Source organism: Girardinichthys multiradiatus, chromosome 8 (assembly GCF_021462225.1).
Source record: "Girardinichthys multiradiatus isolate DD_20200921_A chromosome 8, DD_fGirMul_XY1, whole genome shotgun sequence".
NCBI classification, from domain to species: domain Eukaryota; kingdom Metazoa; phylum Chordata; class Actinopteri; order Cyprinodontiformes; family Goodeidae; genus Girardinichthys; species Girardinichthys multiradiatus.
Window position 1 is genome coordinate 14,566,634 of NC_061801.1, and position 26,112 is coordinate 14,592,745.

Here is a 26,112-nt window from a genome sequence, read left to right on the forward strand (position 1 = left end):
TCCTGAATTAGTTAACAGAGTTCACTTTATTATAACAGAGCATATGCGTGAAAGTCTCCTAGGTTTTTAAAGAACATTAGTAAACAAACAGCATCATGAAGACCAAGGAACATAGCAGAAAGGTCATAAAGCTGGGGAGATGTTTAAAGTGGGGTTAGCTTATAGAACTTCAAAAATAGCTTTAAACATCTCAAGGAGCACAATTTAATCAATCATCTGATCTGAATGTAAGACACAACAACAACCCTAGCAATACATGGCAAGAAGAAAATAAATCACACAAGAAGCCTACGGTGACTCCAAAAAGATCAGGTGGGAGAAACTGCTGACTGATTGGCCTCCACAGATCTGGCCTTTATGGAAAAGAAGAAAGCTCTAGTTGAAAGCAGTGAACAGAAGTAAACATGTGGAAGAAGAACATGCTCTGGTTAAGTCAGGTTTTGCAAACGTGCAAAAGCCTAGAAAAAAATATCAGGATGGCAACAATATAGATATAGCCAGAGCTACAATGGATTTGTTTGGACAAGGCATTGTCATGTGTTAGAATGGCTCAGTCAAAGTTCACAGACACTCTACACTCTGTCTCAGTTTTAGCCATGAAAGAATATGCATCACTCTCCACTCTCTAGATGTACAAGCTTGGCAAAAACAGTTGTACAAAGTATTGACTCACAGCAGCTAAATACAAACATGCTTTTAGATTTTTAGTACAAAAATTCTAATCCATGCAGTATTGTCATTCCAAATTACAATTATGCACTACTTTGAGCTACTACCAAAATTGAACCTTCTAGTTCAAACAAAAAAAAAAAAAAATGAAGTTTATGGTTCATGCGACAAAAAAAAAAGGTAAGGGGAATGTATTAAAAAAAACAACTATTTTATGTTTTTGAAACTCAATAAGACAATGCATCAATATGACTGAAATAAATCACTTTGGGGAAAGAAAAATAAATAAAAATTAGTTATGAAGATAGACACCTAAGTTTGTTGTAATCCAATTGAGAAGCTGATGTTACAGTTCTTCCCAGGATCAAATCATTCTCAGCTTCTTCCCTAAATCAGTTATTTGCATGTTTCTGTAGAGATGAAACCTGCACAGCACATGGACACAACAGAAAAATAATAAAATACTTTCAAAAACAACACCTCTTTCCACTTTAGCTCCTTGATGCTCAACTTCAGGGCTTCCAGGGAGGTTTTGGCTTTAGATGTATCCACCATGACAGGTCTTCTCTTCCTAGGAAGCTTAAATCCATCCTCGCAAAATGATTCCTGTGTGTTCCTGGATGCCTGGACGGCTACATAGTTCCCGTTACTTTCTGACTTGCCCTGCAAGATCTTCCCTGTCCCCTTGTTGTGGAGTGTGTATTCACAGATAGGGGTATTTAGGTTTTTCACTGCATGAGCAGGGATTGCAGACCCCTGCACTGGTTTGCTAAAAGAATTCTTACTGCTTATTTTCCCCGTTTGTTTGCAAACATTTGAGGAGCCTAGTGCATCTGTCCCTGTGGTGGTGATGCAGCTCGATTGGTCTGGTGAAGCAGACACGGGCATCTCTCCCTCGGAATCCACTTCCTCTTTCTCTGCATCTTCTCCGAGTGATTTCATCTGCCCGAGCTGAACCTTGACCTTTCCATAATGATCACTCATTATGCGAAACGCGATAAGGAACGCTGCAGTAGATCCATAGAGCGCAGTAATCTGAAGCCAGAGAGCTGGTCAGAAACAATGTGGTCCGCATTGCTATCTTGACTGACCACCAAATAGACACAGCCCATTTGCTGCAGACTTAACCGCTACCTACATCTGCGGGAAAACCAGTAACACAAGCTAACTGGGATCATCTGCGGGCCACTATATTAGCAAGCAAGAAAGAAAGAATGGCTGCCATCTTCAATGAGCTAATCTTGACCATAAAAGCAGCTAGAGACACTTGCAGCCAGCACTGCTTACAGCTAGATGAGCTGAACTTGACGTTAGCCTATTAAACTTCATTTAGCTGACAGCGGTTCTGAACCGCAGGCGAAGCTATACTTTAAACTCGAGATAAACGTCATTTGACCGGTACCGTTATGAGCTCTTAAACCAGCAGTAAGTCTAGAAATAATGCAGGCAGTTCAGCGCTCGGCTGCGTGAGCATTACCCTCCCTGTGTTGTCAGGCAGCAGATAGCGGCCATCCCGTGGCCCAGCCTCCATCTGGTTGGCGTGACCACAGCTGATGCTGCATTACGGGTAACTCGGAAAAATTGGTTCTCCTGCTTTGCCAAAGCGGATAGGGCGTTTGCAATGACGTCACAAAAAGCCAACTTGTGCAGTTGACTAAAAAATGAGCGTAACCACGGCGACACATGCAGAAATATCGGAGAAAAGGAGTATCAAAACTTTTTTAGATGAAGATAAGGCGATCTTGAAACGCAAATTTGAAGTTTGAGCAGACGCATGCCAAATAGCAATGTACGTCTACTTTCAATTATGAGTTCTCAGGCTCAGATCCGGCCAAGGCATCAGCGAACCAAGCTGGTTCTGAAACAAACAGTCTCTATGCTACGGAGCCCGTAAGGGGACATGGGAGATTTGGTTTTCTTTTCAACTTGAGAAAGCTGTGCATTTTGCAACAGCACCACACATGACAAATTCCTCACAAAACAAACAGCACAGATATGACATTGGTAACCTAACCCTGTAGGTCATATGCAGGTTAACACACAGTCAATAATGCAATGAAATGCTTGGGATAAGAAGAACCGTTCAACTCACTATAAAAATAAAAGCACTAATGGCGTACAATAAAAAAGTACACATCGTGCAGCAGCAATAAGCTAATAAAGACAGCTTGTGGATAATAACTGTTTAAGTCCTGCTGAATATCCTTACATTTAATGCTGATTTCAAAACAAAACTCAATAAATCTCAAAAACGGGTGTAGTGTTTGTTCCATTATGCAAAAAGTATTGCGTGGGGATGCAAATGTATTGCGAGCGTACGCAAAAGTATTGCATGGGGACGCAAAAGAAAAAAAAATCCCCCATGTCCCCTTGCGGGCTACATACTATGTGGGCCAAACAGGTTGAATTATAAATGAGGCTGACAATATCTGAGACAAATGAACATTTAGACCTTTTGTATTGCACTTTATTGCTATGAATCTGCGAGCCGAGGGCAGGAACCTGTTATTACAGTGAAGAGGGTGACTTGGGTCAGTATTAACCTTCCTTGTGACTCTTGTCCTGTGAACTTGTGGGAGCTCTACAAGACTAATCCCTTTAGTTTTGCTGCACATTTTTACAACGCTGTATAGTCTGTACCTATTTTTCAGGGTAAGGAACTCATACGAACACATAAAAGAAAACGTTAAAATGGACTCAATAAAAACAGGAATAAAACGTTGCATAAAAAAGCTGTCAATATTGAAACTTCTCTGTTTCCGAGAAAAGTACAAAGGCTGTTTAGCCCATACATGGATGCACCCAGCAAGACTATGGCTGCAGGATCATATTCCTAACTCCAGCACCCATCTGTCCCGCTTTCTGACCATACGAGCAGACAGAGATTTAAAGAGTAGAAACAGAAGCAAAGGTGGTGGATGAGCTGTGATCGTTACAATGTTATAATCCAGGACATACTACTGTGAAATGTCATCTTTGCAGCCCAGTTTTACCAATAGAGTTCACCAGTGTTATTTTGGCAACCACATACATTCCACCATTAGCTGTTGCCAACTCTCTAAGTGACATCATGAGCTTCGCTAGCTGTTCCTAAACTACCGACACAACACCTCAATGCATTTGTGGCAATATCTAGTGATTCATATCATGTTCCAGAACCGGAACAGGCTCCGATCTGGTGGAAAAGGGGTAATAGGAGGGTTTTTGAGCATAAACGTTCACTTAGATATTTGTGAGCCACTTATTAGTGTGATTTTCCTGAAGACAGCTTATAAGCTAATAAACTCCCAACCCATGAATAGAACTGAAGAAGCCTTTTGAATGAGAGGTAATACATCCTAAAGATATAAAAGAAAAGCTTCAGCTGCCTTCCATTTAAGCACTTAGGATTGCTGATAGAGAGGGCACCATAGGGCATTAAAATTGCACAATGTAGAATGTTGTAGAATGTTTACGTTTGCAAGCGGCTACGGTGTCTTGTTAGGTACAAAGAGATGTATGTATTCTGCAGTTAGGCCGGTTCGTATTCACATCAGAAAAGTTAAGAAAAAGTTGGACGTATTACCAGCCTACTGAAAAGTATGTCCTTGTGCTGTACAGCATATGCGCTAAATACCTGGTCAATACTCCTTTTGCTGTAATTACATCATTGCAGCATTCCATGGAGGGAATCGGTCAGGTGTGATGTTGCTCCTGGTTCAGGAGTGTCCTAACACAAAGAGTTCAACAGTTGCAGCCCTTGTCCTGAATGTTTCTTTGAGTGGTGGTTGTTGAAGGACTAGCTTCAGGCACAGTCCACATCTTTTGAATCTCGTTTGAATAGCCTTTGCTTCATATCCTGTCATCCCTGTTGCTTTAGCACCTTTCTTTCCACTCAACTTTCCATGAATATGCTTTAATACAGCACTGTGTCAAGCAGCCAGCTTTTTTTTTGTTGCTTAACCTCCTATGGAGGGTGTTGATACTGTGTGCTGCATCAAGTCAGCAATCTCTCCCATGATTAAGATAACATTCTCTATAATAAGGATTTTTCTTCTCTCCAGTGGTTCTAAATGAGTCCCCAGAACAGAGCCAGCCTTCTTTATTAACTTGTTGAACTTTTTTAAGTCACTGATTCTGATGCTGCTACCACAAAAGATGATGGGAGGAGAGATTGCACTCTCCACCTCAGACCTATAGAAGATATGCAGCATGTTGCAAACACTAAATAACGCTTCCTTAAAAAAGTACAGTCTGGTCTGTTACTGTGAATGTTCTGAAGACAGCTTATAAACTTCCAGCCTATGTACAGAACTGAAAAAGCATTTTGAATGAGAGGTGATACATCAACTCCAGCTGCCTTCCAATTAAGCACTTACAATTGCTTAAAGAGAGGACACAGCAAAGCATGGAAATTATTTGCTTCATTTTTTCCATCAAGTACTTTAATGTCTAGATAAAATTTTCATATTACTGTTTTAATAATATCATATAATACATTTCAAAAACATTACAATGATATATATATATATATATATATATATATATTTCCTTTAATGTAAATTGTTGGTGTTTACCAATGTATACCACTTTGTTTCAGCTGTATATGTTTGAAGGTTTGTATGATATGGTGTCCCTGCTCTGTTGTCTTTCATTAAACTGAAGGAGTGACCTAAAATGACCTCAAATTTGATTATGACACTTTGGACTTGCTGCTGTAGACAAGTAAAAGTTGTAATCGTAATGATCCTATTTTGACAGTATTCTGATTAGCTGCTAATTAGGTGCTTAATTGTGTTAGATCAGCTGACAGTACCTGTGATTTTTTATTTAACTTATATATGTATATATACCCCCACACACACACACACACACACACACACACACACACACACACACACACACACACACACACACACACACACACACACACACACACATATATAGATATATATACATATACCTTTAGAGTTTATTGTTATGAGAAATCACAATTTTTATTACAATTGAGGTTTTATCCCCCATAGCAATAATTGTACATCCTTAAGAGCCCGAAACATGCAAGAAGGTTATTTTTAATGCACATTTTTATTACTGAACTTTTTGTTCGGTGGCTTTGGTGTCAGAAGATTGCTCTGCTTCCGGCAGGACTCACAAATCCAGCTTCTATTGACCTCACTTTCTGCATATCCATTCATTTTAGCAAAGAGAAGGGTGAGTACCTTTTCTTTTTGCTCCCAAGTGAGATCAGAGATGTAAACCTCCTTGTTAACGGCTTTCATGTCTGAATAGACAGAATTGGTGTTAGGACTTTGATGGAAGGTGCGGATGGGTGGGAGCCTTGTTCTTCTCGCTGTGTCCTCTCTAAATTTCTGACGGTAGTCTTGATATGCCTCCCTTTTGTACCGCTTTCTGTGATCAGCAATCTCCTGTCTGATGTGATCCAGCGCTTCATGGAAGAACACCTCCATATCTTTACGTTTCTCTACAATGGTCCTCGCCAGCTGCTTGATGTGGTGGATCTCCTTCTCACGCATGGCAATGATCTTCTGCAGCTTGTCCAACTCAACCTCGCTGGCCTGGATGGTGACTTGGTTTCTTTTCTCTTTCTCCCTCGTTTCTTCTTCCATTTTCTTGAGGGCCCGCTCCAAAGAAGCAGCTTTGGCCTTGACTTCAGTAAGCGTCTTTTCCTCAAGTGCCATCTCTGCAATGTTCTCCTTTAATGTTGAGGTGAGAATTTTTTTATCCACTGCCAGTGCAAGTTTGTCCTTACACAATGATTGAGCCAGGTTCTTCAGATCCTCTACCTCAGCAACTGCATTTTGTAGTTTTTCACTTATGCAATTTTTCTCCGTATATGCTTGTTTCAATTCACTTTCTAACTTGGCAATGGCTTTTTCCTGATCAAGCTTTACCAGAATTCTCTTTGCTTCATTACTTTTGTGTTGCCTTTCGATCTCTGCTCTTTGCTTTTCTATAAGTGAATATTTCTCTTTCTCTTTTTCTCTTAGGTTTTCTCTGTATTCTTCCTTAGATGTATGCAGTTGTTTTCTCATGTTAACCATTTTTTTCTGCATCACAGCCTCATTGGCCTTTCTTTGTAAAATGTCTTCCTCAAACATTTTGAAATATTGCTTCCTTTCATTTTCGCACTCAAGTTTCGCTTTGATTGCAAGCTCTTCTTGCCGTTTGAGCTGTTGCTTCAGGTTCTCAATCTTCTCGTCTTTATCGTTTAATTGTTTCTGCCAATAATCAGTGGTCTGAAAATTACTCATCTCTGAGTGGTACAGGAAACTCCTGAGCTGCTCATTCTCGCTGACCATATTGTGGTGTGCCTTCTGGTAGAGGGCCAAATCCTGCTCAGTTCTCTTCAGCTTCAGCTCCCAGAGATCAGAGTTGACTTCGGCCACTTTGGCATTCTGCTTCTTTTCTTGTTTTGACAGAGGCTTGACGTCATTGTTAGTTTTCCTGCCTCGTCCCTGCTTTGTCTTGTTGGTTGCCATGGTGGGGTTGAAAGAAGTCACCTTTTTCCGCTGTTATTAAGAAAAGGTTAAGCGTATTACTGAGATAGTGTTCAGTACCACTTAGTAACTGGCAGAAAATTGTTCGTGGTCCTTCATCTATGAGGTAATGAAGCAGAAGGAAGGACATAACTGTGATGTCACAAGCTTCACACCACCTGTGAGATCATACTCTGCCCCAACACTTCTGGAACCTCCATGCTCCTCTCCTTTGCACACCAGCTATAAACAATGATGCACAATAATGCAGTGCAGTACATTTAAAGTTGCTTAAGTTTTTGCAAATTTTGATGCCTTCTGTTCATTGATCCTTAGCTGCCACATCTGAAGAAACATCTTGGTATTATTTGCAAAATTACTGGTAATCTTAGTAGATCAACAGTTATGAACACACTTTAAAAAATGCCAAAGATATTAGTTTTTATTTTTTAATTTTATTTACTTATTATTTATTTTTTTGTAATTATTTTAGATCATAGTTCGAACAAAAAGAAAATAATATTTTGTCCCCAGAAAGCTGCTGGCTAAAAACTTGATGCACCTTTTAGGTTCTGTGTTGTGTCTGTGGAAAATGTTCTTGTTTCTTAAAGGTACGACTCTCCGATACAGTTCATCTGCTGGAGATAGTAATTAAAAGTAAAATACAACTTTGAACACAATGAACTCCTTAGTAAGCTACTCTACTGTTAAATACAAATATGGATATCTGCAATAACCTAACCTGTCTGTTTTTTATTTTAAAAAAGAGATGGCACATATTAACATGTCTTCTTTTTATTTTTTTTATCTCCTCCAAAGTGTATATATTTATATCTAATGTCTGTTCACTGTGAGTGTGTCAACCCAAAGTCAAATGCCTTGTTTGTGTGCACAAATCCAGTCAATAAAGCTCATTGTAAAACACCTTCACCTTTACCAAGACTGCTTTAAAAAACTGCAAAAATGTTTTGGTGCTTAATAGGAATGTGTCAAAATTTCTGGACAATATTGTATGTTATTTTTTTTATATTTCATTTCAGATATTTATCTTGCTGGTTTTATTTTATTTATCTCTGTGTGACCTTTTTTGTACATTTGCCCTTACAAGAGAGTGTAAAAACCCCTAAAACAGGAATGTTTCCATATCTTTTAGACATACCTTTACATCACACCTCTATTTTTCCTTTCATAACACTGAACAGTTAAGTGTCCTAGTTGTAGCCTTGGTAAAGGGCTATTGCACTGCTTTTTTTAGGAATAGCAACTACATTTCATCAGTTCTATTTCATAATTTAAGTTACTTCAACTGGTCGAAACTCAACTAATTTATATGAAAGACATTATTTATGGAAAAATCAGAGAAGAGGAAAGTTAGGGTATCTTTCTGACAATCTTGTATAATTTGCTTTCTGGTATTCCTGAGCAGAAAAAAGCAAAAAAAATTGTTTTAATCATAAGCTTAATTCTTAAGAAAATATTGTTTTCAAATATTAAGAACTGAAACTCTACAACAAAAACAAGGTATTTCAGCCCAATCTTACTGCTGCTTAGAGGGTTATAAGGACTGTTAGTCCCTTTGGAGCTCTGTAATAGCTAATGGCCAGTGCAACACCACAGGCAGCATTCACCAACAGTAACAACATAGATGGCGAACAATCCAGTCAGAGCTCTGTGTTTGATGTATGTGTCCTTGGATCAGATATCACAGCAGAGTTGGATAAAATTATACAACAAATAAGACGATGCAGAAACGAAAGTATTCACACTTTATGTTGCACTTATTCAAAGCAGGGCACACTGCAGGAGAAAACACCTCATAACACTACATAAACACATTATTAAACCAAGCAAAACCACAATTTGGAACTGAAAAAGTAACCTCCTTTACCTGTTTATTCATGGCTGCCTAAATACATGAATATAATTTTACAATTTCCATTGTTCTAATTATATAGCCTACTTCTGTTTTGCAGGTTATGAAATAAACTTGAGACGTTGACTATAAAAAGCTGCCCAACAAACTCTGAATGACTAATGGAAATAATGTCCATGCTTTTTTAATCAGTTCATGTGCTGGTGTTTTTGTCTTAAATCTCAACACAACTCTTTTGACCAAATGTTTTTATTTTTTCTTACATAATAGCATTAAGGGCTGTAAAACTAAAATGCACATTTAAGCTTAATATGAAATCCGAAAATAAGCATGCAGCACTTAGTAAATTAAACTTTAAAGCAATTAATTGCCAAGACTCATTATATAAACAAGCTATGAGATTTCTTCTTTCCTCTGTTCTAAAAAAAAAAACCACATTGGTAAACAAAGTTACATCAGAGGTAATGGCAGGAAACATATTTGGGAATTAAGGAAATGGTAAAGACAAAACAAAAAACACATATACAATAGATAGATGCAGGTATGGTGTTACACTTTCTCATGTCCACAAAGATATCCTTAATTGTAAACATAGAGAGGCTTTTTTGACATTATGAAGCCTCATTCACCATCAGTGATCAGGCAAATCAGTGTAGTGCTGCCTGAATAATTTAGAAAGATGTCGATATGTGTGGCGATACACAGGGGTGAGTAATCAGCCCAGAGCAATTCGGGCTGCAGTGTGGGTGAGGAAATAAATATATATCAATAACTGCATCAGTCTCCTGTCAGTCACAAAGGATTCACTATACAGTGGTGGTGAGTGGAAGATGTTCTTTATTTATTCTTTTGTGAAAGCAGACCTTTACAGCTCAGACATTAACTTCCTACTTATATTTTTAGTAGTTTTTCTTGTTTCAACTGTATAGAGCCTCACAGTTTTATTCAATATTCTTTTTAACTAATAACAGAAAAAAAGTTATTTGATAAATATCCTCCAAATAGGTTAAGATACAAATTAAGGCAATTTTATTTGCAAAATGTAGCAAAATGAAAGGAACCAGAAGATTCCCTGCAATACCTAAATAAAACTATGATCTAGGGCAGAAATGTGAATTTTTGACTAAATGTTTGTTCCATTTTTTTTGGTTTCTAGGGTAAACAATTCTGTTCTACAACATTTTCAAAAATTATTAACTAGACTGACAATATATTATATGCACTTTGTGTAACTACATGTAACTACAATTGTTTGATGACTTACACTAAGCACCTCACCTACTCCCATTTTCTTTACAGCAGCATAACATTGCACGAAACAGTTTAGAAAGATTCAACCATTAATTTGGTCATATTTATTTAGTGTGTGGAAAAATCCTACGTTAAGATCTTTATTTCTTATTTCCTTAAAGTAATATCAGCATGCTTAATTTATAAATAATTTAGAAACAATTTGGACCTACATATCTGGGCTTCCCAAAGGTTCAATTCTTGGGCCACTTTTATTCAATATCTATATGCCAGCCCTAGCTGAGATTATTGTGTACACCATCTCTAATCGCACATTTGCTGATGACACAAAACTATTCAAGTTTGTGTCATCACCATACCAAAGTCCCTTACAGTCACTGAGCCTGTGTGTCCATAAAATGTGTGAATGGTTCAGAATTTCTTAATGCAGAAAAAAGGAAGTCTCTCTTTATGGTTCACAAAGTGTCAAGTTAGAGATCAGGATGCAACTAAATATTGAGCATATCTTTAATTTAGGTTTTTTAAGCTGATCAAAGTAATCCAGGAACTTTTATTCAATGCAGTTTAAAAATACTTTATTCATCCCAAAGGGAAATTAAATGTTGTTGTAGCTCATATGAAGCAGGTTTCTTTAAAGAGCCTTTGTAGATGCTGATGGGCAGGAAGGATCTCCTGTAGCGGTCTGTTTTACAGCAAATCTGAAGAAGCCTCTGACTGAAGACACTGTTGTTGTACAACAGTCTCATGAAGAGGATGCTCAAGGTTCTCCATAATATTCCTCATTTCATAAAGAATCTTCCTTTGTACTATGATCTCCAGAGGTTCCAGGAGTCCCCAGAACAGAACCAGCCTTCTTTATCAGCTTGTTGAGCTTTTTCAGGTCCCAGTCTCTGATGCTGCTACCCTAGCAGGAGATGCAAGAAAAACATCACACTGTCTGATGTCTAATTAGCTGTGAGCAGGAGAGGAAGATGCTGAGCTTGTTTCTGATCCAAACCTGAAGAATGTGTTTAGCTTATTGGCTTTGTCCAGACATCCATCGATCCGATCGTCCTTCTGCTTGAAGCCTTTGATCTTCATCCCTGACCACACATCTATATATATAAATATTTTTTTTTTGCTGGAGCTTGCTCTCCAGCTTCTTCTTGTACACTTCCTTGCTGTCTCTTATTTTGACTTTAAGTTGCTTCTGTATACTCAACAATTCTCTGTCTCCCTCTCTAAAGGCTGTGTTTTGTCTTGTTAAGCAGGTCCTTCAGGTCACTGGTGATCCAGGGTTTGTTATTGGGGAAGCAACTCACCGTTCTGGTGGGAATGATGTTATCCATATAGAGGTTTATACAGTTGGTCACACTCAGTCATGGCATTGATGTCCTCTCCATGTGGCTGCAACAGTGCGTCCCAGTCTGTAGCCTCAAAGTAACCTCGTGGGGCTTCTTCAGCTTCCTGTGACCATTTTCTCACAGTCCTCTTTATGTTCGTATGGTCAGAAAGCCCGGCAGAGACACTGGAGTCAGGGATATGATCCTGCAGCCATGTCTCAGTGAAACACATAATACTGCATTCCTGATACTCTGGCTGGGTCCTTTGTAGGGCTTGGAATTGATCCAACTTGTTTCCCAATGATCTCACATTCACCATCATAATCGATGGAAGAGATAGTTTGAACTTCCTCCTTCTCTCTCTTCTCTTTGCTCCTGCTCTGCATCCACTGTCCCTCCTTTTCAACTCATTGGGGATTTTGGGTTGTAGTTGAAGTATTATTAGAGCTTTTGAGATATTAACCATCTGCTCCCGATTGTAAAAACAACAACCCCATTGCCATGGTGACAGATCATAACAAATGTCCAAAAGTCAAAAAGTATCATCAAAAATCCTTCCAGCTGCACAGCATCCGATACCGGAGACGATAATCGTCCAAAAAAATTATTTTTATCCACCACAGGAGGAATTTGAGTTCTTAAAAAGAATTAATCGGAACGAAAAGTAACACAGCTACTCCAACCTGCTGCCACCATAAGAGGCACAACTCTAATTTATTTAGTAATTTATTTAGTAATACTTGACATCCTAAACTCTGGTGTATGAATATGACTAGACACAGAGGCTCACTTGTCTTTCCATATCTTAAAAATGAAAAAGACAAAAACATACTTTGCTTGCACTTTAAATCCCACATTTTTATCCCCAATTACTGTGTAAAAATGGTGACGTCAAGTTGTGATGTTTATGAGTAAAGCAAACCCTTTCCTAAAACTGTTCTAAAGATTAAAAAAATTACAATATTTTTATACTAGTTTAAAAGTAACAAAGTAATACACATTAATTATAAATAAGGTTCAAGGTAAAAACACAAAACCTCAAAAATCTCAGCAGAGATAATGTGTAGTGCAGATTTAGAGAGTGCAGTTAAGACTGCTCAAAAAACAGTAAAGGAATTAAACTTCTGGACTATTGATCTGGTCAGTTAGGTAATAGAAGGGGATGTTAATCAATAGGCATGTTTACATATATATATATAACACTGCGTCAAGTAAACTCGCCAATCAGAATATTGTGATTGGATTCCACTCGATCGAAATAAAATTCCATTGCGAACAAGAGGGGTGGCTTATGCCGATTATCCCCAACGTTGTCAGGCATGCATACAGGTCCTTCTCAAAATATTAGCATATTGTGATAAAGTTCATTATTTCCCATAATGTCATGATGAAAATTTAACATTCATATATTTTAGATTCATTGCACACTAACTGAAATATTTCAGGTCTTTTATTGTCTTAATACAGATGATTTTGGCATACAGCTCATGAAAACCCAAAATTCCTATCTCACAAAATTAGCATATCATTAAAAGGGTCTCTAAACGAGCTATGAACCTAATCATCTGAATCAACGAGTTAACTCTAAACACCTGCAAAAGATTCCTGGGGCCTTTAAAACTCCCATCCTGGTTCATCACTCAAAACACCAATCATGGGTAAGACTGCCGACCTGACTGCTGTCCAGAAGGCCACTATTGACACCCTCAAGCAAGAGGGTAAGACACAGAAAGAAATTTCTGAACGAATAGGCTGTTCCCAGAGTGCTGTATCAAGGCACCTCAGTGGGAAGTCTGTGGGAAGGAAAAAGTGTGGCAGAAAACGCTGCACAACGAGAAGAGGTGACCGGACCCTGAGGAAGATTGTGGAGAAGGGCCGATTCCAGACCTTGGGGGACCTGCGGAAGCAGTGGACTGAGTCTGGAGTAGAAACATCCAGAGCCACCGTGCACAGGCGTGTGCAGGAAATGGGCTACAGGTGCCGCATTCCCCGGGTCAAGCCACTTTTGAACCAGAAACAGCGGCAGAAGCGCCTGACCTGGGCTACAGAGAAGCAGCACTGCACTGATGCTCAGTGGTCCAAAGTACTTTTTTCGGATGAAAGCAAATTCTGCATGTCATTCGGAAATCAAGGTGCCAGAGTCTGGAGGAAGACTGGGGAGAAGGAAATGCCAAAATGCCAGAAGTCCAGTGTCAAGTACCCACAGTCAGTGATGGTCCGGGGTGCCGTGTCAGCTGCTGGTGTTGGTCCACTATGTTTTATCAAGGGCAGGGTCAATGCAGCTAGCTATCAGAAGATTTTGGAGCACTTCATGCTTCCATCTGCTGAAAAGCTTTATGGAGATGAAGATTTCATTTTTCAGCACGACCTGGCACCTGCTCACAGTGCCAAAACCACTGGTAAATGGTTTACTGACCATGGTATCAATGTGCTCAATTGGCCTGCCAACTCTCCTGACCTGAACCCCATAGAGAATCTGTGGGATATTGTGAAGAGAACGTTGAGAGACTCAAGACCCAACACTCTGGATGAGCTAAAGGCCGCTATTGAAGCATCCTGGGCCTCCATAAGACCTCAGCTGTGCCACAGGCTGATTGCCTCCATGCCACGCCGCATTGAAGCAGTCATTTCTGCCAAAGGATTCCCGACCAAGTATTGAGTGCATAACTGTACATTATTATTTGAAGGTTGACGTTTTTTGTATTAAAAACACTTTTCTTTTATTGGTCGGATGAAATATGCTAATTTTGTGAGATAGAAATTTTGGGTTTTCATGAGCTGTATGCCAAAATCATCCATATTAAGACAATAAAAGACCTGAAATATTTCAGTTAGTGTGCAATGAATCTAAAATATATGAATGTTAAATTTTCATCATGACATTATGGAAAATAATGAACTTTATCACAATATGCTAATATTTTGAGAAGGACCTGTACAAGCACATGGAGGTCATACAAACTACTGAGTACCATTTTGAGTTGCTGCAATGACATTCCAGCTGATTGGATTGGCCTGCTGCTTCAGTTTTTCTGTTTAAATTTCTCGTTGACTACGAATTAAACCCTCTGTGGGTTGATCATTTTCATCTAGATCAAATGACGTGGCATCGTTTTGTTCCTAAGACATTACCCACTCCATAATAGCACAGATATCCAGCATGTTTTTTTTTCTTCAATAGAGAGCTGATGTGTTTTCAAAGTGTTCCTAAAATGTTATTGAGCATTGTATATATTTAAGGCTGAGATTTAGGAGACTAAACATAAAAATTCATTTTATAAATAGTAAAAAAGGTAAATCACAGCAGCCTTGCAAAAACAAAAAATAACTAATTAGAGTTTCTATAACACTTCATTCAAGTAATCAGTCACATATACTCTGCAACTGGTGATTTCTATCCTGTGTGGGTATTCATATGCTTTTTGACATTAGATCTGAATCGAAATCTTTTGCCACAAACATCACAGCCAAAGGGCTTCTCCCCAGTGTGGATCCTCATGTGTTTCCTAAGGGTTGAGCTGTCATTGAACATTGTACCACAAAAATCACAACCGAATGGTTTTTCTCCAGTGTGGATTCTTTTGTGTGAGCAAAGCCTCTCCTTCCGGTTGAATGCCTTCCCACACACGTCACAGATAAATGGTTTTTCTCCTGTGTGGATTCTTTTGTGTGTAGCAAGGTGTGCCTTTTGTTTGAACATTTTACCACAGACATCACACTCGAGCGATTTCTCCAAGGTGTGGATGCCCATATGCCTATTGAGAACTACTTTTTGATGGAAGGTTTTACCACAGACCAAACAGCTGAATGGTTTGTCCACAGCGTGAATCCCTACGTGTCTGTTCAGGGTCGACTTACTGATGAACGATTTACCACAAACATCACATCCGAATGACTTCTCAACTGTGTGGATTCTCTTGTGTTTATGGAGATTGGATTTTTCTGTGAATGTTTTACCACACACATCACAGCCAAACGCTTTCTCTCTTGTGTGGACCAACATATGGCCATTAAGGATAGACTTATAAATGAATGCTTTACCACAAACATCACAGCCAAATGGTTTCTCTCCCGTGTGGATTCTCTTGTGTTTATAAAGATTGGACTTTTGGATGAACGTTTTACCACAAACATCACAACCAAATGCTTTCTCTCCGCTGTGGATGCTCATATGTTTGTTAAGGGTTGACTTATCAATGTATGCTTTCCCGCAGATATCACAGCTAAAAGCTTTCTCTCCTTTGTGGGTTCGCTTGTGTCTATAAAGATATGACCTTTGGTGGAATGTTTTGCCACAAACATCGCAACCAAATGCTTTCTCTAAATCTATCATCTCTGATTCTAAGGTTGGCTTTCCAAGGAAACCGTTCTCAGTAACTTGGAAGCTGAAATCACTTTTTTCTAAATGGGATTTCATGTGTTTCTGATAAGACTCCTTGTACAGGAACTGCTTGCGACAGATAGAACAGCTAAAAAATTTTCTGGCAGTGTTATATCCCACATTGTTATTTCCCTCAGATTCTCGCACCGTCTCTGTCTGCCAGTCATCATAATTGTCAAAATCAATACTGCTATTAGAAGGGTGATCCTCTTCCTCATCATAACACTGGAAAGGTTCTGGGTTCCTATGGGTTACAGTAAAGCTCCATTCATCAGGGACTTCTTCTTTAACGACGACCAGCTTCTGGATGTCTGTAGGAAAACATAAAATACACATTTATACCATTAACTAAATCAGCAGTTGACTCCCATGATACCACAAACCTATCAGTGGTGGTGTTACTCGTATTTGTCGACTTTTACATGTATATGAACTTCGATGACATCCTATTCTCAATCTAAAAGGTGCAATTTGATGATGGGCCGACCGTTGTCAGTAATAGTAACTTTAGCATTTACAGTCCATTCTAGCAGTGTGTTTAGAGTCATTAACTTGAGTTGAAACTCCTCCCCAACAGTTTTTATAGGATTGCCCTGTATTTGTCTCCATCCATCTTTCCATGAACACTGACCAGCTTTCCTGTTTCTGTTGAAGAAAAGCATTTTCACAGCATGATGCTGCCACCACGTTTCCTATGGTGGTGGGAGATCTGGCTTTCTTCTTTTTACTCTTCTATAAAAGCCACAATCATGCACAATTAGTAGTTGTCCAGTGTACAGATTCTTTACTCTATGTATGATGTTGGTATCTCAATAAATACCAAAAGCGGAAATTTCAGCTTTTTACCTAGAAAGTACAGGAATGTGAACCAAAAATGACCCTTCACATACACACACACACACACACACCCACAGTCAAACACAGTACAAGTGTCCACATACCAGTTGTCAATGTACTGGCTGCAACTTCGTCCTTTATGTGAAGTTCTGGTCCCTGATGGTTTATCCTGTAGCCCAATTCATCAGGCACTTCTTCTTTAACCACCAACAGCTGCAGGACATCTGCAGGGAACATTAAAACACACTCAAATGTAAGACTTTTACCGGGGCGCTTTAATTCATGTGACTTCATATAGCTCTTGTTTAGCTATTACAGTTGCAGAACGTGGTTACCCTTAAATTACAAGATGAAAATCTATTAATATTTCACACCTTATTTTTTGCATACAATTTTAAGTCGCTATTAGTTATTATTATCATGGTATTTGAAAATGTGTAAAAAAATTTTTCAAAGTAGTAATGACAGTCTGCGGTTTACAGATGCTGACTTTTTGCAAATAAAGAAGACACCATGAGCTATTTTATTTAGCTCCAAATGTTAATATGAAAGTATTTTACCACAGTGTGAGAAAGACTTTGAGGGAAGATGTGGCTCAGTTCCTCTCCTTTCATCAGCAATGATGGGAAAATAAGCACCGTGTGGCCCTGATATGGCCTTCCTTCAAAATGGGACAATGATCAGAGCACTGAAACGTGTGCATCTGATTTCCCATACCTTACTTATCTTTTTGCAGCAAACTAATCAGACTGAAATTGGTTCTAATATGGATAAGCTTGTAAAAAGCTACTGAACAAGTAACATTTATACACACAGATTATATTCAGTAAAAAAATAAAACAAAAATGCATGTTTTCTACATCTTCTGGAGTGAATTTTTCCTCATCTTTATTGAAGCTTTTGAGAATGCTGCAGCTCATGAATGAATAAGGCAACTCACAAACTATTCTTACTCCATCTGAACTCACTTAATCTATTTAAATAAAAAAGGAACTTATCATATAGAAGCAGCTGCTACTGCGCTATTCTCTGAAAATTGTTTAAAATAAAGGATTTATTTGGTCTCTGTGTTTGTGAACGGGAAGTTTGAGTTATTGCCTTCCTTAACACAGACTAAATGAATAAAGCATGCAGATAATATCTGTCTGTAACATACCCAGGAGTTCTTATTGGTCAGGAGAGTGGAGAAGAATATAATAAGTGGATGATGCTAAATTCTTTATAGTTTCATAACCGTTTTGGTCTGATCACACTTTAAACTGACACAAATGGTGAGGGGATCCAGCCATGGGTTACAACATTAAAGGCCAGTATGAATTTTTCAGAACTTTCAAAATAAATCGCATTAACCTATTTCCAGCACAGCCAGGAACAGGATTAACGGTAGCTTTCCCGTGACGTCACTGTTTGAATAAAAACCCCGCATTCCAACAAAAAGACCTCTTTCCATGTAGATTCCAGACGGGAACCGGACAGGAGAGGCACCAAACACGCATGTCTCCTTGTTGGCTAGCAGACATAACTCTTCAACTTGGATCCAAAAGTAACTACGATCACATGCAACAAAGTTAAGTAATGATTTGCTGTTCGAGTATCCGGCATTCATTCATATAAATGGTGTAATGAGACAAGCGTGACTTGGCTTTTCTTCTGAGGCCTCCAGAAGCAGCTCTAATCGAAGCGGATTTTACCCATGGCCTGGAAAAGGAGGCCGGGACCGAATCGCACGCCTTCTTGCGTGCACGTCCAGATAGCGAGAGCTACCCCGCTGCATCGTGGCCACTTAAGGAGCCGAACGTGCCTTTGTCGTACGGTTCGGCCGGGCCAGCTAAAAGCCCTTCTCCACAGCTACGGAGGTTGGCTGCAAGTTAACCCTTTGTTTACCCACACGTGGATGTTTTGCTCAACGCCTAGGACAACTTATCTTCAGCATGGTTCACGAAAGAGATAATGTTTGGGCAGAGAAGATTAGTTTAGACTTAAATAATCTAAATAATGTTCGTTTCATGACGATTGGTTTTTCTTTGTGTTGTGTTTTTAAAGTTAAGACAAACTTTATTTAATGGGTGGTTTTTAGACACAGAACATCGGCCATAACGCGCCGTCCACGATTATGCATTTCAACCCTTTTATTAGTGGTATTTTAAAGGTGTGTGTTTGATTCTGTTAACCAGCTATAAGCTTCCTTTGTTAGTTCCAACCACTAACAGCTAAGAACACGCGTTCGCCCACTTTATGAGTCAGCTGAAGATCATTTACTCAGAAAGGTTGTTAATTTCCAGTCTAGAAAATAATATTTCCTTAAATATTATTTTAATAAATAAAGGCAGCTAATTAAACACCATTCAGAATTGGTCATCCAGAAGGTTGGTTTTATTCAGCATATCATTCTTTAAAATGTTATTTTATTAAAATAATGTTTTATCTGATCTTGCATTGTGAATGGTTGTTTGAAGGTATACCAATTATTTCCTAAGTTAGTTCCAAGACTAACTTAACTTCATTTACAGATTCTTCAAGGTAATCCTTGGTTCTCAAACATAAATAACATTGCATTGTAATGTTGCATCACTCTTTTGGTCATGGTTTTCAACCATCTTTGATTCACTTGTTTATATTGTACATAACCCATTAGTCTTCTTTATTCTTTAATTCTGCTTGGTAGTTTAGTTGGATTGTTCTAGTGTAGTAAAGAGTTTGTTGATTGAAATATGTTTGACTTATTTTTGTTAATAAATTCTTATATTTTAAGAAATTGTGTGAATTTATTCTGTGTGCACACGGTTTTGCTGTTCAATAATGCCAGAGCTTGGCTCATCCCTTTCAATTCTGTCTTAATACCACCGCCTTACTAGGCTGGTATTCACAGGACAACCCTTAACAGACCGAAACATTTAATAAAATATTGAAATATTAATATTAAATAATATATTTATATTCGTAATCACAACGTCATGTCAAGAGTGCCACATTTCTATAAAAAAATTTAAATTTCAAAATAAAAATACATAACCGGTAAACAGATTACCAGTGGCCAGTGGACTGCTCGAGAGTTCTCCCCTTATGTCACCTTCTGGGTCCTGATAGTCCAGACCACAGGACCACTCATCAGGGGCTTCTGTTTTAACCACCAACAGCTGATCGACATCTGCACAGAAGATTCAAATAACATGCACTTCTTGCACAACTCTGACTCTATGACCCCAAAAGCCAAATAGTATTTTACATTAAGACAAATCAGAAATGACAAATACAGATTCTCAATACTGTTAAATTCAATGAAAAAATACAAAATGTTGCAAGTCAGAACATTCTGGGAAACTACTGGTTAAAACATTTAATATGATGATGTTGTTTTAGGATAGATTAAGTGCAACTGGATGTTAAAATCAAGAGCTACATGTTTGAAAAATGGTTATTCTTTCTACACATTATACATTCTAGAATTGCGCCGCTCAAGGTGGCAGCAGGTTGGAGTAGCTCTGTTACTTTTGATTCTGATTTATTCTTTTTTGGGAACTATTCCTCTTGTGGTGGATACAGTTGATTTTTTTTGGACGACTGTCCTCTCCGGTGTCAGATGCTGTGCAGCTTGGAGGATTTTTCCTAATACTTTCTATTTTTGGACATTTGTTATGATGCATTGCCATGGCAACGGGGTTGTGTCTTACCACCGGGAGCAGCTGATTAATATCTCAAAAGCTCAAATAATACTTCAACTACAACCCCAAATCCCCGATGAGTTGAAAAGGAGACACCATGGATGCAGAGCAGGAGCTAAGAGAAAAGAGAGAAGGAGGAAGTTCAAACCATCTCTTCCGTTGATTATGATGGGCAATGTGAGATCGTTGGGAAACAAGTTGGATGAACTCCAAGCCCTACAAAGGACCCAGCCAGAGTACCGGGCATGCAGTATTATGTGTTTTACTGAGACATGGCTGCAGGATCATATCCCCGACTCCAGCGTCTCTCTGCCGGGCTTTTTAACCATACAAGCAGACAGAGATTTAAAGAGGAGCAGCAAATGTAAAGGAGGTGGACTGGCAGTACTTGTAAACAACATATGGTGTAATCCAGGACATGTAACTGTGAAGTGTCATCTCTGCAGTCCAGATATTGAACTGTTGGCAGTAAGTTTTCGTCCATATTATTTACCCTGAGAGTTCACCAGTGTTATTTTGGCAACAGTTTAGGTTCCACCTTCCACTGTTGCTGACACTGCATGTGATGCCATCAGCTCAGTTGTTGCTAAGCTACAGACACAAAACCCCAATGCTTTTGTGGCAATTTCTGGTGATTTTAGCCATGCTTCACTATCTGCTACACTTCCAACGTTTCAACAGTTTGCCAGCTGCTCTACCAGAGAAAACAAAACATTGGATTTGTTTTATGCAAATGTCAAGGACTCATACATCTCTACAGCAAGACCTCCTCTAGGCAAATCAGATCACAGTCTTGTTTTTCACTGCTCAAAATATAAGTCCCTTGTTCAGAGGCAACCTATAATAAAGAGGACTGTGAGAAAATGGTCACAGGAAGCTGAAGAAGCCATGCAAGGTTGCTTTGAGGCTACAGACTGGGACGGACTGTGCCAGCCACATGGAGAGGACATCAATGCCATGACGGAGTGTGTAACTGACTATATAAACTTCTGTGTGGATAACATCATCCCCACCAGAGCCGTGAGATGCTTCCCCAATAACAAACCTTGGATCACCAGTGACCTGAAGGACTTGCTTAACAAGAAAAAAGAGCCTTCAGAGAGGGAGACAGAGAATTATTGAGGAGCATACAGAAGCAACTTAAAGTCAAGATAAGACACAGCAAAGAGGTGTACAAGAGGAAGCTGGAGAGCAAGCTCCAGCAAAACAATATCAGAGATGTGTGGACAGAGATGAAGAAGATCACGGGCTTCAGGCAGAGGGATGATCAGACCGATGGAGGTCTGGACAGAGCCAATGAACTGAACACATTCTTCAATAGGTTAGGTTCAGAAACAAGCTTCGCATCCTCCTGTCCTGTTCACAGCCAAACAGACATTCCACCCTCCTTTGACCCACAGCACCCACAGCTGTCCAGTAACACCTCGATTTTTTTATCTTCCACCTCAGCCCTAGACCCTTCTGCTTCTACATGTTTGCCTTCAACCATATCAGAAGATGCTGATGCTTCCTTTGCTTCCCCCTTCCACCTGTGTGTCTCAAGAAGTCAAGTGAAGATGCAACTGGAGAGACTGAATCGGAATAAGGCTGCAGGTCGAGATCATGTCAGTCCTAGAGTCCTGAAGGGTTGTGCAGAGCAGCTCTGTGGGATTCTGCAGCACCTCTTCAACCTTAGCCTGGCCCAGAAGAAGGGTCCGGTGTTGTGGAAGACCTCCTGTCTTGTTCCGGTACCAAAGAAAACTCACCCATCAGTCCTCAATGACTATAGACCTGTTGCCCTGACATCCCACATCATGAAGGTCCTAGAGAGACTCCTGTTGGCCCACCTGAGTAAGCAAACAGTAAACCATCAGGACCTCCTTCAGTTTGCTTATCGCTGTGGAGTTGGAGTTGAAGATGCTATCATACACCTGCTTCAACAAACCCACTGTCATCTGGACAAAGGCAGCAGCACTGTGAAGATCATGTTCTTTGATTTCTCCAGTGCATTTAATACAATCCAACCTGATTTGCTTTGTCAGAAACTCCAGAAGACTCAGGTGGAGGCCTCAACAATCTCCTGGATCAAAGACTACCTGACAAACAGACCAGTTTGTGAGACTGAAGGGTTGTGAGTCTAACCAGGTAGTCAGCAGCACAGGAGCACCACAGGGGACTGTACTCTCACCATTACTCTTCACTCTGTACACCTCAGACTTCCAGTACAAGACAGACTCCTGTCATCTGCAGAAATACTCAGATGATTCTGCAGTCGTGGGGTGGATCAGAGATGGACAAGAAGATGAGTACAGGATGATGGTGGACTACTTTGTGGCATGGTGTGGAAACAATCATCTCATTTTGAACGTGACTAAAACAAAGGAGATGATTGTAGATTTGAAGATAAACAGGAATAAGTCAAAAACTATTTCTATCATGTGAGAAGAAGTGGAGGTGGTGGAGGAGTATAAATACCTCGGTGTTCACCTGGACAACAGACTAGAGTGGAGATGCAACTGTGAAGTCATCTACAAGAAGGGACAGAGCAGACTGTACTTCTTGAGGAAGCTTAGGTCCTTTGGTGTTTGCAGCAAGATGCTGCATATCTTCTATAAGTCTGTTGTGGAAAGTGTGATCTCTTCTGCCATCATCTGCTGGGGAAGTAGCATCAGAGCCAGAGACTTAAAAAAGCTCAACAAGCCGATAAAGAAGGTTCCAGTTCTGTTCTGGGGACTCCTCTGGAACCTCTGGAGATCATTGAGGAAAGACGGATTCTTCATAAAATGATGAACATTATGGAGAACCCTGAGCATCCTCTTCATGAGACTGTCCTACAGCAACAGAGTGTCTTCAGTCAGAGGCTTCTTCAGATCTGCTGTAAGACGGAGCGCTACAGGAGATCCTTCCTGCCCACTGCCATCAGCATCTACAACGGCTCTTTGAAGAAACCTTCATAATATGAGCTATAACAACATTTAATTTCCCTTTGGGATTAATAAAGTATTTTTGAATTGAATTTGAATTGAATTATATATGGTATATGGACAAGTAAAATATATGAGCTATTTTAGTATGATAAAACTATACATCCATACACTGACACATTACTTGAAAGCACTAATAAAGATGTGTAAAAATCGTTAGTGCCACTAACATGACCCCTTTAAAATCAATTTAACTGAAGCATTTTTTATTTATGCTCTACATTTTGATAAAAGTTGAGTTCGCCTGATGACCAACATAAAATACCACAATTTCTCTTACTGGAAGAGGACCCATTTTAACCCGCAACCACTCATAGTGAGGAAGTTGTTAGAGGATGTCACTGTGGGCGAACTGCAGTAAACAGTGGCATCTTTGGGTCACCATGTCTCCATAACAAATGTTAGATGCTACCACTGTGCCAACGCAAATCAACAAACTTTAAATACTACATTAACATAAAGAAAGTGGCAGTATAAAAGAGTGTCATGTTTAAATGACCAACTTGCAAGTAGATTACCAGTGGCAAGCGGACTGGTCGGGAATTCCTCCTCCTCCTCCTCCTTTATGGAAAGTTCTGGGTCCTGATGGTTCATAATGGACCTTCTTTCATCAGGGGCTTCTTGTTTAGATGTCTGTGGGAAAATAGACATTTACTTTGTGTACAACAGTGACGAACGTTTGCCAACACATGAAGTAGTGTTTATGTTTCAGTCTGGAAAACGACTGCCATTAGGAAAACATACAATGGTGATGCTATTGTTGCAAAGGAAAAAACAAAATGACACTTTGCTGTGGTTCAGCGGTGTCTACTGATGACCTTCGGTGGTTTTTAAATGACCAACATTTTTCCAATTGCCCTCGAAAATATGGGTCATCATGTTTTATGTATATTAATAATATCGGAAACACTTTGGTAGCTCTTTCATTTTCATAAATGGCATCAGCGAAGCCATCTGATCTCATGATTTCTGAATTATCATCATCTGTTACAATTTCTTACTAGCTAACCAGTAGATCTCAAACACTACTGCGTTAAAACGGATCGCGAATTTTGTGCTGCTTCTTAATTTCTCACGATACGTTGTATATTTGGTATTACCAATAAGTTTAGATCGTTTTTGATGAAAACGAGTTCACCGACCTTTGTCATCTGTATTTGATAATGTCTTTGTTGTGTCCTGATGTTATTCTGGAGGCTCTGCAGAAGTCATGTTCTCACCGAAGCGGCAGTCGTATTTATGAAAACAAGCTTCCCAGTCTCAGCATTTCTTCAGAATATAACGGACGTGGTAAGAGTTTTCTATTAACTGGAAATGTAGCTCAACACAGTTTATGTAGCCCAGTATTCGTTTTTGTCTATACGCGTTTTTACACTCAGTAAAAGGGCGCCGCCATGAAAAAAAATACCATCGCGTGTGATATCTCGCGATATTTAGAGGTCATACGACATCGTCGCCGACATATTGTGAGTGGCAATTATGTTGGGCCACATTCTAAAGATTTGCAAAACAATTCTGTTTATGCCTTTAAACTGTGTGGCATGTAGATATAGTAGTTATATTGAGGCATTAGCAGCACAAGATTGTTGTGTATCACATTACATAGTCAATGAATAAAGGAAAGACATAAATTATCTAAAACCTGTTTCATTTAGTCACCCTTTTTATCATAACTCGTACACAGTTGATATTACACATCAACTGTAACTTATGGCTGATGTCCAGCCATCAGTTTGTGACCTTAAAGGGCTTATTTCACCACTGTGAACCTAATTCAAAATTCTGTGTATTTTTGACCAAAGGAAAGGATTCTGACACTTGCTAAACAGTCAGTGCACTGGTTTTGAAGACAAATTGATGACAGGGAAACAAAACTAGCTGAAACTGAGTGTGATGATTGTCATCAATCATTTATTATAATAGGACTGAATTAATTATCAGTCAGTCATTTTCTACCGCTTATTCCATAGTGGGTCGCGAGGGAGCTGGTGTCTATGGGCGAGAGGCAGGGTACACCCTGGACAGGTCGCCAGACAACGCAGGGCAGCACACAAACAACCATGCACACAGTCATTCATACACCGAAGGGCAATTTAGGGTGACCAATTAACCTAACAGGCATGTCTTTGGACTGTGGGAGGAAGCCGGAGTACCCGGTGAGAACCCACGCATGCACAGGGAGAACATGCAAACTCCATGCAGAAAGACCCCTGGCTGGGAATTGAACCCAGGACCTTCTTGCTGCAAGGCAACAGTGCTACCAACTGCACCACCGTGTAGCCCCAAATTAATCATTTGTTCAGTAATTTACTCGATGACAATGTGAACAAGCTGTTAACCTGCCAGTTAAGCACAGCCTTGTTTTTTATTCCTGCTAATGCAGCTCCATGTCACCACCACACCATCCCACTGTCCTTTCATACTTAATGTTCATTTTGAGGAGAAAAAAAATGAAGAATTATTTTCAGATATTAGGGGAGTTGTAGCATGTTTGTTTGCTTAATTAAGATTTGTGGGCACCTCTGATATAAATCCACTCGACACAGGAAGTGGAGGGGTTGCGCTTTAGCATCAATAATTATGACAGGCACCAACCGATTTGTTTAGATTCACACACATTTGTCCTCCCAAAACATTTTCCATATTATGTAAGAAGCAGCGTTTTCAGTATCTGA

The 26,112-nt window shown here is 39.4% G+C and overlaps 3 protein-coding genes across 4 annotated transcripts in view; all 3 read right to left on the bottom strand.

Annotated features, from left to right (window-relative positions):
• Positions 1-5,120, bottom strand: part of ttll11 (tubulin tyrosine ligase-like family, member 11) — a 32,274-nt gene extending 27,154 nt beyond the window's left edge. Inside the window, exon 1 of one of the 2 annotated variants that reach the window (XM_047372203.1) lies at positions 1,150-2,724. In XM_047372203.1, coding sequence (XP_047228159.1) covers positions 1,150-1,653 — 504 coding nt within the window. In that variant the 5' untranslated portion in view covers positions 1,654-2,724. Of the gene's footprint in view, positions 1-1,149 lie in introns of both variants that reach the window. The other variant, XM_047372204.1, reaches the window with a different exon arrangement.
• A 231-nt stretch (positions 5,121-5,351) lies between these two features.
• On the bottom strand, positions 5,352-11,345 carry LOC124872334 (basal body-orientation factor 1-like). Its single transcript, XM_047372206.1, has one exon. It carries the CDS (start codon positions 7,149-7,151, stop codon positions 5,724-5,726), a length of 1,428 nt encoding a protein of 475 aa, XP_047228162.1. The 5' UTR covers positions 7,152-11,345; the 3' UTR covers positions 5,352-5,723.
• Positions 11,346-14,851: 3,506 nt separating this feature from the next.
• Positions 14,852-24,846, bottom strand: LOC124872262 (zinc finger protein OZF-like). Its single transcript, XM_047372041.1, has 5 exons — positions 24,580-24,846; positions 23,956-24,070; positions 19,841-19,960; positions 16,917-17,036; positions 14,852-16,286 (listed from the first exon to the last, which is right to left on the bottom strand). The coding sequence occupies exons 1-5, from the start codon at positions 24,586-24,588 to the stop codon at positions 14,989-14,991; spliced, it is 1,662 nt and encodes a 553-aa protein (XP_047227997.1). The 5' UTR covers positions 24,589-24,846; the 3' UTR covers positions 14,852-14,988.
• Positions 24,847-26,112: the final 1,266 nt, after the last annotated feature.

Coding starts and splice junctions, on each gene's coding strand:
- LOC124872334 (XM_047372206.1), bottom strand. CDS start 7,151: ATGGCAACCAACAAGACAAAGCAGGGACGAGGCAGGAAAACTAACAAT.
- LOC124872262 (XM_047372041.1), bottom strand. Junction 19,961..23,955: donor GACCAGTCCGCTTGCCACTG/GTAATCTACTTG, acceptor TCTTCTGTGCAG/ATGTCGATCAGCTGTTGGTG. Junction 16,287..16,916: donor AGCCAGTACATTGACAACTG/GTATGTGGACAC, acceptor GTTTTCCTACAG/ACATCCAGAAGCTGGTCGTC.